At 48.2% G+C, this 11,335-nt stretch overlaps 2 protein-coding genes across 2 annotated transcripts; one reads left to right on the plus strand and one right to left on the minus strand.

The window, feature by feature from the left end:
* The first annotated feature begins 1,873 nt into the window (after window positions 1-1,873).
* Window positions 1,874-5,558, plus strand: LOC124688797 (KIN14B-interacting protein At4g14310). Its single transcript, XM_047222429.1, has 3 exons — window positions 1,874-3,838; window positions 3,930-4,555; window positions 4,887-5,558. The coding sequence occupies exons 1-3, from the start codon at window positions 1,874-1,876 to the stop codon at window positions 5,413-5,415; spliced, it is 3,120 nt and encodes a 1,039-aa protein (XP_047078385.1). The 3' UTR covers window positions 5,416-5,558.
* Window positions 5,559-5,635: 77 nt separating this feature from the next.
* LOC124688798 (phosphate transporter PHO1-2-like) lies at window positions 5,636-10,445 on the minus strand. The gene is made up of 15 exons (XM_047222430.1): window positions 10,046-10,445; window positions 9,879-9,935; window positions 9,507-9,789; window positions 8,940-9,315; window positions 8,753-8,801; window positions 8,201-8,275; window positions 7,968-8,097; window positions 7,746-7,866; window positions 7,375-7,618; window positions 7,170-7,274; window positions 7,047-7,091; window positions 6,817-6,969; window positions 6,453-6,731; window positions 6,231-6,367; window positions 5,636-6,125 (listed from the first exon to the last, which is right to left on the minus strand). Exons 1-15 carry the CDS (start codon window positions 10,289-10,291, stop codon window positions 6,038-6,040), a joined length of 2,388 nt encoding a protein of 795 aa, XP_047078386.1. The 5' UTR covers window positions 10,292-10,445; the 3' UTR covers window positions 5,636-6,037.
* Window positions 10,446-11,335: the final 890 nt, after the last annotated feature.

Genomic DNA, 11,335 nt, shown 5'->3' on the forward strand with positions numbered 1-11,335 from the left:
TTGAGGCTGCCTCCGTACTTGGTGAAGTGATGTGAAATGACGTGAAATGAGGTGAATGTCCGGCCCAAGCCACAGTGCGGTTCCGGGTTGACTGCGGTTTTCACCGGGAGGCCAAGCTCATGGGCGGAGGTGCCTATACTAGAGTATGTAAATGAAAGGTTAGGATTGGTAGTTCGCGTACTCGCGTACGATAAATCGAGGCCAGCTACCCACGACGAACTATTGCAATTGTTGTGGCACAAGTGTACACCCTCTGCGGAGTTAAACCTATTCGAATAGCCGCGTCCTCGGTTATGGACAGTTGGAAAGGCCATACTTGTTCCGTCATCAGAACTTTTCTAAAAATATGAATGGTGACTTGTGATTTGAATTGAAAGGTGACTTTGACTTTGAATCACAACTGAGTTGTGGGAATGACACTAATGTTCCCACTTGAGTTAGTTGAGCAAATGAAGGTTCTTGATTATTAAAGTGTTTACGAAATAAAGCGGCTTTATGCAAATGAAACTAGAGCTTAGAACCCCCTTACTATAGTTAATAGTATTTACCTTAGTATTAGTTTGCGAGTACTTTAAAGTACTCATGGTGTGTCCCTGGCTATTCAAATGGCCGGACTATGAAGACGAGTACCGGAACCGGAAGAAGGACCGCGGGACGTCTACGACAACTAGGATCACTCCCGACGTCAACGGTTACTGTGGAATAGATGGACTACTACTACGCTACTTTTGCTTCCGCTATGTGTTATGTAATGAATAAATAGAACTTCTATTATTGTAATGAGACCTGGATCATGTGATCCTTTATTTGTAAGACGATTATGTGTTGTAATGAATGATGTGTTGTGATATCAATCTATTATGTCTCGCAAAAACAATATTCCTGGGATTGCGAGGAATGGCATAATAGGCATCTGGACTTAAAAATCCGGGTGTTGACACCAGTTTTCATCAGGCTTATGAAAGGCAAAGCTCCCCGGGTGAGGTACGAGATCAATGGAAGTGAATATGACAAGCCATATTATCTTGTTGATGGCATCTACCCTGACCGGGCCACACTAGTGAAGAGTGTCCGTAATCCAAACACGGAGAAGACGAAGAGGTTTGCCAAGATGCAAGAGGTTTGCAGGAAAGATGTGGAGCGAGGATTTGGTGTGCTCCAAGCTGGGCAATTGTCCGTCACCCGATAAGAACGTGGTCGCTGAAGATCATGCATGAGGTGATGACATGCTGCGTGATCATGCACAACATGATTGTTGAGAACGAGCGTCCAGATGGATGGCCGCAATGAGCACCAATAGTATTTCCAAGGTAAGCTGGTTGCGTCAATCCTTGTGGCATCATCCTGGCAGGACTATCTAGATATGAATGTAGAAGTCGTTGACGAGATCATGTCCACACGCCCTACAGACGGATCTAATTGAGCATCAATGGATATTGGCTGGTCATGAAAACAATGCCTAGAGAAAAACCATCTTATTTTCATGTAGAATTTTAAAATTGGATGTAAACTGAGAGTACTTTAAACCTGTTTATTTTCGTGCGGACGGGCAAATACGTCGATCCACTGGAGACACCCAGACGTAAACGGACACGCGGACCAAAACATCATCGTCAGGCATCACAAGCGGATGCACGCAGACAATTGGCGTCGCCCCGTTACTGGAGATGCCATTGGTTTTTCGAAAAAAAAGCTGGTCAGTCGCTTGCACGGTGGGTCCACTCCGCGCCGGAAGCATTTCGAAATTTGAAACGCGCCCACCCAACCTGTCCTCCTAAATCCCAAATCAGTCAGTTTACTGCTCCCAAATCAAATCCTCCAACCATTCCCTCTCCTCTTCTCCCAAGATCCCCCAAACCCTAGAGCCCCCGCCATGGCCTCCCGCCTCAAGGACCGCGGCGGCGGCGGCGGGAGCAATGGCGTCAAACCCGCCACCGCCACCGCCCCTCGCGCGCTCACGCCCAGGCCGTTCCCCCTCTCCTCCTCCGCCTCGCGCCGCACCCCCTCCGCCGCCGCCTCCGCCGGCGGCAAGGAGAACTCGGCGTCCAAGCCCTCCAAGCAGCAGCCCACGTCCGCCGTGCGGTGGTCCACCTCCTCCATCCCGAGGGCCAGCCGGATCCCGAGCGCCGTCGAGTCCTCCAAGCTCGTCGCCACCCTCCGGGCCACGGGGTTGCCGGGGAGGGCCTCCGTCGGGAGGGACGCGGATGCGGAGACGGGCCTGCGGCGGAGCGTCAGCGGCGGGATCAGGGCCGCGTCCACCGAGAGGGCGAGGAGGCCGGTGAGTTCCGCTGCCGCTGCTCGGGCTTCAGATGCGGCCGGCGCCAGGGGAGGGAGCGGCGGGGCTGCTGCTCACGAGACGGGATCCAGGAGGGACGGGTTCGATTCCAGAGGGCGGAGGGCCAAGGGGTCGGAGGAGACCAGTAGGAAAAGAGAAGCCTTTGATGCCAAGGCCAGGCAGACAGATGCCGTTGGCAGGTGCAGAGAGAGCCTTGATGCCAAGGCGAAGCAGGTCAGTGGGAAAAGAGTGAGCGTGGATGTGAGTGCAGTGAAGCAGTCTGACGAGATCAGAGGGAAAATAGGAGGAGCGTTTGTGGATAAGCAGAGTGATGAGGCTGATGGGAGAAGGGAGGCCATCGATGCCAAGGCAAAGCTCGGTGATGAGATCAGTAGGAGGAAAGAGGAGGGGCGCGATCTGAAACTGGTGAGGGAGACCAGTCCCAAGAATGCTGTTGCTGGTCTTGCTGGTCCAGCGGAGGCTTCTTCCAAAGCTGCGCCCTTTTCTGCTACCCAGAACGGCGGTGACGGAGGCAACAGTTCTCTGATCCCGGTGTTCACCGTGCATGTGGTAGACTCATATGATGCTTGTTCCGGTGTGAGAGAGCACCGTCAGAAGACCGAGGAGTGTAGCAAGCAGGGGGAGAAGGGGAAACTGGCTGACAAGATTCGAGTTTTCGAGAAGGCAGCAGCAACAAGCGGGGAAGGAAGACCAGCAAAAACTTTGGGCAGCGTGAACAAATACCCAAGCCGGCTGCACGAGAAACTGGCTGCACTGGAAGGGAGGGTTCAGAAGATTGCCACCGATATCAAGAAGACCAAGGAGATGCTGGATGAGAACAACCCAGATGAGCCGAAACAGATATTGTCCAATATCCAGAAGGAAATTAACGATATTGAGCAGGCGATTTCTCATGTCAAAGTCGACAATAAGGTTCAGTTAGGTACTGAAGATAGCAGTGACTCTGAGATCTCTCTGGCTAAGAAGTGCGCTGTTGTGAAGCCACGTGACCTGAAGCCTGCTGGAAAAGGAATGAATACTGACGTGCTGGAGGCAAGGTTTTTCCCACACCATAAACTTTTGAGGGATCGTAAGACATCTGGTGCTACTCAGCAGGAGTCGTGCATGGCGCTGAAGAATGGAACCGTTGAGCCCTGTGATGATGAGAACAGTATAGCCATGGAGTTTCTGGCTTCTTTAGATGGCGAAGAGAGCGACTTCTTCAAGAATCGGAGAGCTAAGAACTTGGAAAAGAACATGATTCGTGAAGCAGCTGATGCTAGTGGCAAGACGTCTAGCCAAGGTAGCTCAAAGATTCCAGATGGCTTAACTAATGAAGTGGAAATGGAATTGTGTGCTGCTGAGAACCTAGAAGAGTTTGATGAGCAGGAAAACAAGTCATCGATGGTGATACAGGAGGAAACCGAGGAGCCTTCAAGTGATCAATTATCAGGGATAGGAAACAAGTCTGCAACAGGTGGATGGTTTGTTTCAGAGGGGGAAGCTGTTCTTCTTGCTCATGGAGATGGTACCTGCTCCTATTATGATATTGCAAACCATGAGGTACTTGATTATTTAATCACATATTTTCATAGTTGTTAGCACCCATATTTTTTTGTTCAAGTAATGACTGTGTTGAACTTTACTGATACAGTTCAAGTCTGAATATAAGCCTCCCAGTGCGGTGTCACATAATACTTGGGGCGATTGCTGGTTGATTCGTGCCCCAGGTGTAGATGGATGCTCCGGCAGATATGTAGTTGCGGCATCAGCTGGTAATGCATTGGAACCTGGGTTTTGCAGCTGGGATTACTACAGCAGAGAAGTGACAGCATTTCATGTCGAGGATGAGACATCTCGTCCTTCTGCTGTACCATTATCCAGGAACGTTCTTGGGCCTCTTCCTAATATAGGCTCATCAAGATCTACTGTTGCTATTTCAACCGTAGAACAGCCACAGTGGTGGTACAGACCATGCGGACCTCTCCTCCTTTCTACTGCTACCAAGCAAAAGATGATCACAGCTTATGACATCCGAGATGGCGATGTAGTGATGAAATGGGAAGTAAGCAATCCAGTACTGGGAATGGAGTACTCCAGCCCACTACAATGGCGCAGCAGGGGGAAGGTTGTAATTGCTGGGACTGAATCAATTGGGTTGTGGGATGTGAATTCGCTTAACCCACAGCCCTTATTATCTGTTGCTACTGCTGGTAAAAGAGTTTACTGTCTTCATGTGAACAACACTGATGCTGAGGTGGGCGGAGGAGTTCGTCAAAGGTAATTTAGAAAATCTTTCCTTAACTACATTTCACTGTTCCAATGCTAATGCCATTTTAGATTTTGCATAGAGTACAATGACTTTCTTGGGAAAAAGGCTTTGATGTTGGTGTTGTACATTTAGTTGTTCTAGTTAAGCTAGATTTTATTTTTTATTTCTTTGATTACCCATAGACCATGGGCCAGACATAAACATCTGATATTTTGTACTGGTCATTTATAAAGCTGAAATTTCGAAATAGTGTTAAGTATTCGAAGCACTGTAGGATACTCTGCTAGTTATGATCTGTCCCAGCCCCATCATTAATTTGTATGTGGCTGTGTTTTGCAGAGTTACTTCATCTGAGGTGGAGGGAAACGATGGTGTTTTCACTACGCAAGAAAGTGTTAATGTGTTGGACTTCCGTGTACCTTCTGGCATTGGTCTTAAAATGGCAAGACACGGTGGCACGGCGAACTCAGTCTTCTCTCGTGGAGATTCAGTATTTATTGGTAGCACAGATGGTAGGCTGCAGATAAAAGGGGGGCTGAAATCACGAGTTCAGCAATATTCACTCTCAAAGGGAAAGCTTGTTGCAACCTATGAACTGCCAGAGTTCAATGCCCACTTCCACCACTCTTCGATAACCCAAGTGTGGGGCAATTCCAACGTTGTCTTGGCTGCGTGCGGTATGGGATTGTTCGCTTTTGACACCTTCGATGAAGGTGTCCAACAAACTTACAGCTTTGACCGTGCAAACACCATTGGAGCAAGAGAGGTTATTGGTTCTGATGATTTATACTGTCCTACATTTGATTACTCATCATCGAGGGTTCTTCTGGTCTCGAAAGACCGTCCAGCCCATTGGAGGTACTTGTAATAGTTGTCTGTTTATTGTGCAACCTGTAATATATGTACTTTCTTTATGCTTTGGTTTTGTAGTCATCTGTCGTGATAAGCATCTTGCTTTCACTGTATTAGGAGATAATACTGTGCTTCTACTCAGTTGATTTATATCCATTGTATCCCTATTTTATCTTGTTTCTGTTATTTCTCTATGTTCTTCCCAAACACTATTGTTATGTGCGTTTACCAAACCGTTATTCAAAGTCAGCTGTTGCCTTGTTTATATAAACCTGTGCAACATTATCTTGGCATCATTCCCTAGATACAGACATAGCTTAATTATCAACAATGCTAAAATCTTAGCTGATTAATGTGCATCAATCTTCAATGGACAATGACGATTCTTCCCTCTTTCTCAAGCCGAATGCCTCAGTTAGAAGTGCCCTGGTGAACTTGGACGCTGCACCATTTGAGCTTATTCCATCCTAAGATCAGTAACATCATGATCTTGTGAATATGCTCTCTGAAGACTTTATTTTCACATCTACACCAAATCTAGCAGCAAGCACTACTAGGGTCAGTGTACCATTTCTGGAACTTTGACCCTAAATTCCCTTGATATGAGGAGTATTGCTGTCATACTCTTATCTGTTTTGTCAGTCAGTTTCGAGTTCCCGAAATGGTAATGGGACAGTCTTCACCGCTCTGAACTTGCCAACATTGTTCAAGTGTTCATTCTCCAGCCTGCAGTCAATACCCAAGTTATAACAATAACGCTGAACTTTCTTTAAACCAACCAAAAAACCCAACTGAAGATAATAGTTCCAGCTATGTACTAGTTTCAAATACCTGTAGAAGTTCCAATGACCCCGCCGAATGATTTCTAGTGAAGCAAGAGAGAAATCGAGTAAACGAGTCTCGTTCTTACTGAAACGAATCTTCATTACACTCTCTGTCCAGGCTAAACGAAGTGCTAGATTTATTACCTGCATTTTGAAGGCATTACTGCTCTTAGTTTATAATTCTGCATTAATAACGTAGTATAATAAAGAGTCAAACAAAGTAGAATACCATTGAAACATAGTAGATAGACTTGTTCTTGATGATTAGATCGTCTCGAAGCCATAGGTTCTTAGATTTTGGGGTGAAGAAGCCCCAATCCTTGACGAAGTCCCAGTAGAGCTGGTATACAGTTGCACCCGAGGATGAGATGAGGACCATCCACACCCAGAATGGCGTCGGCGTAGCGTGGTACTTGAACCGAACAGCAGCTGCAACCATCGCTGATATGTACTTGCCAGCATTGGCAAGCTGATTTGTGTCGTTTTCCTCTAGGTACCTTCTTAAACACTTGAAAACGTGTTCACAGGGTTTAGTTTGAAAGTAATTCGAACAACTTAGAATCGTACTATTGTTCATATACATTGATTTATACCTGCATAGCTCTCCAATAGTAAGGGAGAAAGGATATCACATAGGCTAGGTGCTTGTAATTCTGGCTATTTGTGCATGTCTCATACGGGTTAGCCCTAAAGCTTCCTGCCATGAAGTAGCATGCTGCAAACTCCATGTGCCTTAACAGTGGAATCTGGAACATGTACAGTTTAACTTGTAAGAACTTTCATTTTAAGGCTCCTTGGTTAATTTTGCAAGTAAGATTATTACCTGGCTAGTTAACTGATCAGCCATGAAGAAATCAGCCATCAGAACCTGCATCAAAAGGAAGTCATATCATCAAATAGATGTTCATAGCAGTGTTTGGGTTGAAAACTGTAGATGTATCCTTGCCTTGTAGAATGGAGATAATACGATGTTTCGCATGACGCGCATGAAACAGTACCGTGTTGAGCGGTAAAACACGTTAAACGGACAGACCAATAGTCCAATTGACAACTGAAATGGTAGATTAGAAATTTTAAGAGGTGAGACAATGTTGTGGAGCAAAACCCAAGTTATCAACTGCTGTTTCATGTATATAGATTGTGATTCTTACTACTATCAGTGCGCCGGGCACAGCATTGGCGTGGGATGCACCGGCGTTCCTGAGGCACAGGTTGATGACCAACGCGGCGACCACGGTGCACATGATGGACGCAGACATGAGGAAGGCGTCTCGGTGCGTCAGAGCGGTGTTGGGGGCGAAATCAAAGATGAAATTCTGGTTGATCCTGGTGTTCTTCCACATGAATAGGTTGCACCCGTACAGGAAGCAGTGCAGGCTGATGAGCGCGAACATGCTGCGGAAGAGCAAAGGCACAACTACTGTAAGTCTGAAGTAAAATTGCATCCTTAATTATCTACTCATGAACCCAGATATAAAAAAGTACTGAGCTCATGCCAACAACATAGCATCACTGAGATTACCTGAAAACATGGTAAACTACTTCCATGTAGGTTGTGTTTCCAGCAGAGGCAAAAATGCCTGAAACATGGGCCAAGATAGCATATATGATGAATAGACTGACAAATGTTCCTGTGAACAACCCTGAAAACACGCAACAAAGAAAAAACACAATGTTAGAAGATTGGATTATTTTCTCCACCGTAGCTGACAGGTAGATGAACCTGGTATCTGAATCTACGCACCTACGAGGAAGGTGATCATGTGCGTGCTCCTGGGCTGCTGGGGCTTGAGGTACTTCATCGCCACCATCCTGTCGTTGCCCGCGAAGTGCTTCATGAAGAGGGACTCCACCTCGTCGGCGAGCTGAAGTACCTGCTCGAAGTTTCATCGTGATTCATATTAGTTCCTTCAGGTTGGCGTTGCAGAAGTGCATTTGAGTCTTCCTGTCGGGTGTAGCTGCTGCTGCTGCTGATACCTTGTCGGACGTGCTGAAGGACGATCTCTTCACCTTCTGAGAGAACAAGTCTGTTGCTCGCTGTTGCTCCGACACCTGAGATCATCCAGTGTCAGTTGCCGATTGCGAAACACATGAGCATAATTATGAACGTCAATTCTTTTGCCAGCTTTTTTCTCTCTTCCAGATCTGGGCCACTTATGGGTGTATCTGCTTCTATTCTTTCAGATCGCACAAGTTGCTTGCAGCAGGTTGCCCATTAACTAGCATATCATATATACAGTAGATCACAAGCTACGCTGTTTGCTGATACTAATTGATATACTCCGACGTGATGACCAGTAGAATCAATTAATAGAAGTATATCACTTGCCTATTCTGTCTATTTGTTTATGACTCTTACCATGTTTATGTCCATCCATTTTGTGAGCTACACATATTGTTTTTTTGGACACCTTTACCCTAGGAAAAAACCCCTACACGGTGTAAATTTTATATTTTATATATAAAAGAAAAGTACAAAGTTTGTGAGGTACACATATTGTTGCTAGTGGGCAGCATGTTATGACGCACCTTGACGAATTTCTTGAGAATCTTGGTGAATGCCTTTACATTCAGAGAACTGCATCCATCCGTCAACAGAAAAAAGGTAGAAGAAATCCATCAGCCGCACATCAAAAGGTACCAGAATTCTCACAGCAAAAGAAAAGGAAATTGAACTAGTCGATGGTGCATGGCGTTTCGGTGACGTCGTACGTACCTGAACTTCTTGAGGAGCTCGAGGCCGCGATGGAGCGCCATGAAGGCGTCGCGGATGTTCTTCTCGGCGTGCTGGATCTTCTTGCGGTGGACGAAGGCGGCGGCGGGGTCGGCCCCGTCCTTGCGCAGCACGTTCACTAGCTCCTCCCACACCTTGAGCGCCGTCCTTCCGGGGTTGGTCGCCGGGATGTCGATCCGCACCGTCGCCGGCATCTGCAGCGCGCCGGCGCCTCTGCCTTTGGAACCGTCCTTCTTGGCGTCCTTCTTGCCCGGCAGGCCCACGAAGCTGACGCCGTTGCGCTCCAACGCCGCCATCACCTCGTCGGCCACGGCGGCGCCCTCCGTTATCTGCGCCTGCTGCAGCTCCGCACTCCCGTCTGCAACAGTTAACAGGTATATCTTGTCACGTGTTTGTATGTGTGCATGCATAAAGGATGAGCCAGTGGGGTTCATGTGTGCTCAGACGTGACGTGGGTTGGTTGGAGGAGGTGATGTGATCGATCGAGCCGTTGACACGAACGAACGAACGAACGGAACGTAACGGACGCGTGCTTGTGCATGCACCTACCTGACATGGACTGCGGCGAGGCGAGACCCGAGAGCAGGTACCGGCCGGAGCCGCTCAGTTGCGGCGAGAGCGGCGCCGTCGCCGGCATGGAGCGGCTGCGGCCGTGGTTGCCCCTGGCGCGGCGTGAGGCGGCGTGGTCAGCGAGGATGCGCTTGACGTCGGCGAGGATGCGGAGCTGGTCGATGAGCGCCTCGCCGCGGCCCAGCAGCTCCGCCTCCTGCGCGGCGTAGAAGCTGTTCACCTTGTGCAGCTCCTCGTCCGCCTTCTCCAGAAACTCCCGCTCCTGCACACACACATCGACAATTTTCATCTGAATAAGCTGTAGTACATTCGTGCGTGATCGATGGAAGGATGGATGCCGAGTTTACTTACATGCTTGGCCGAGGGTCGCAGGAGCTCGCCGGAGGAATCCGAGTTCTCCTCGTCCTGCTGCCGAAATGCACATCGATCAGAGACAAACAGACATCAGCACCGGCCGCGCGTGCACGTAGCCAAGAACGACTGGACAGTAGAGCATCTGCCAAGGAAGACGAACGCACCGAGGGGGCTTGCACTCTGGGCGAGAACCGGGCGGCGAGGGCGCGGACGGGGTCGAGGACGGAGAAGCCACCGGCGGCGCCAGCGACGAGCGCATCGGCGTCAGAGGGTGCGGTGGTCGAGTCATCCTCGTCCCGGCGTGCGACCTTGATCTTCTTGATGAGCTTCTTGAGGCACTTGTAGTCGACGAAGGCGCCCTTCCACTCCGGGATGATGCTGGCCTCGTACTCCCGCGAGAACTTCACCATGTCGTTCCGCCGCCTCCCTACTCTATATATGTACTACTGGCCGTCTCTTCCTCGATGATCAGCTCGATGGATCAGTTGCTTCTTGTCCGGGATGAGCTTTCATGGGGAGGGAGAGAGGCCGGGGGACAGGGACAGACAGGAGTCATGGCACAAGCGATCGTGGTTATATAGATGGAGGGCACAAGACTACACGAGAGAGAAGCTACGATACTCTTCTCTTTCTATTGTCTGAGTTCTCTCTTCCCACTCATGGACAAATTGGGAATCACTAGTGCTCGGGATGAGCGATGGTGGTGCTTGCTAGCCTAAAGGAGATAAAAGAATTAGGTATAGAACGGATTAAAGGAGAAATTAATCCTAAAGGCGGGATTAAAGAAGAAAGTTGATGGTGAGAAGGAAGGAAAATTAATCCCCAATTCATAGTGGAGAGCTTGCAATGTTTGCACCACATAATGGAATGCAGTAATGCAAGTTTGTTTATCTCTGGATCCATGTAATTGGTTGCAATTCGCATGCGTCACTCAGGAAGAGAAGATGATCAGAGACGAAAATTAAAGGGGGCACGGCGCGTACGTATCGTCGCCTGCTAGACCGCTTTAGTCCGTTTCCTTCGGCCCATCTTTTGGGCGAAAGGACAGGGAGGCACGAGCGATTGCAGGGTTAAGCAACACGGTTACTTGAGCTACCCGCTCACTCACCCCACAAATGCGAGAACTGATCCATGGGTTACAGCTTGTGAACACGTCAAACACAGTTTTTTTTTTTTTAAAAAAACAACGCAAAATATTTGTCATTTTTATTGATTAAGATGAAGGTTTTAGAGTAACTGCCTTGGATAAGCCCTAGGATTTCGAATAAAGCCTACTTTCCCGGTATTACATTACTAAAAAAAAACAAGTCCTCTGCGAGGCTTCATGCTTTCGCCTCATCTTTAATACGTGTGATCACAATGGCAATGGAGAGGAGAGGTGACGAGTAAGCATGGTCATTGAATCCATAGTCTTCCTCTCATTTCCTTTCTCAAGGGCGACCTTTGTCCACCAA

Source organism: Lolium rigidum, chromosome 2, assembly GCF_022539505.1.
Source record: "Lolium rigidum isolate FL_2022 chromosome 2, APGP_CSIRO_Lrig_0.1, whole genome shotgun sequence".
Taxonomy (NCBI): domain Eukaryota; kingdom Viridiplantae; phylum Streptophyta; class Magnoliopsida; order Poales; family Poaceae; genus Lolium; species Lolium rigidum.

Coding starts and splice junctions, on each gene's coding strand:
- LOC124688797 (XM_047222429.1), top strand. CDS start 1,874: ATGGCCTCCCGCCTCAAGGACCGCGGCGGCGGCGGCGGGAGCAATGGC. Junction 3,839..3,929: donor ATGATATTGCAAACCATGAG/GTACTTGATTAT, acceptor TTACTGATACAG/TTCAAGTCTGAATATAAGCC. Junction 4,556..4,886: donor GGCGGAGGAGTTCGTCAAAG/GTAATTTAGAAA, acceptor TGTGTTTTGCAG/AGTTACTTCATCTGAGGTGG.
- LOC124688798 (XM_047222430.1), bottom strand. CDS start 10,291: ATGGTGAAGTTCTCGCGGGAGTACGAGGCCAGCATCATCCCGGAGTGG. Junction 9,790..9,878: donor TGCGACCCTCGGCCAAGCAT/GTAAGTAAACTC, acceptor GTGTGTGTGCAG/GAGCGGGAGTTTCTGGAGAA. Junction 8,098..8,200: donor CCTTCAGCACGTCCGACAAG/GTATCAGCAGCA, acceptor AACTTCGAGCAG/GTACTTCAGCTCGCCGACGA.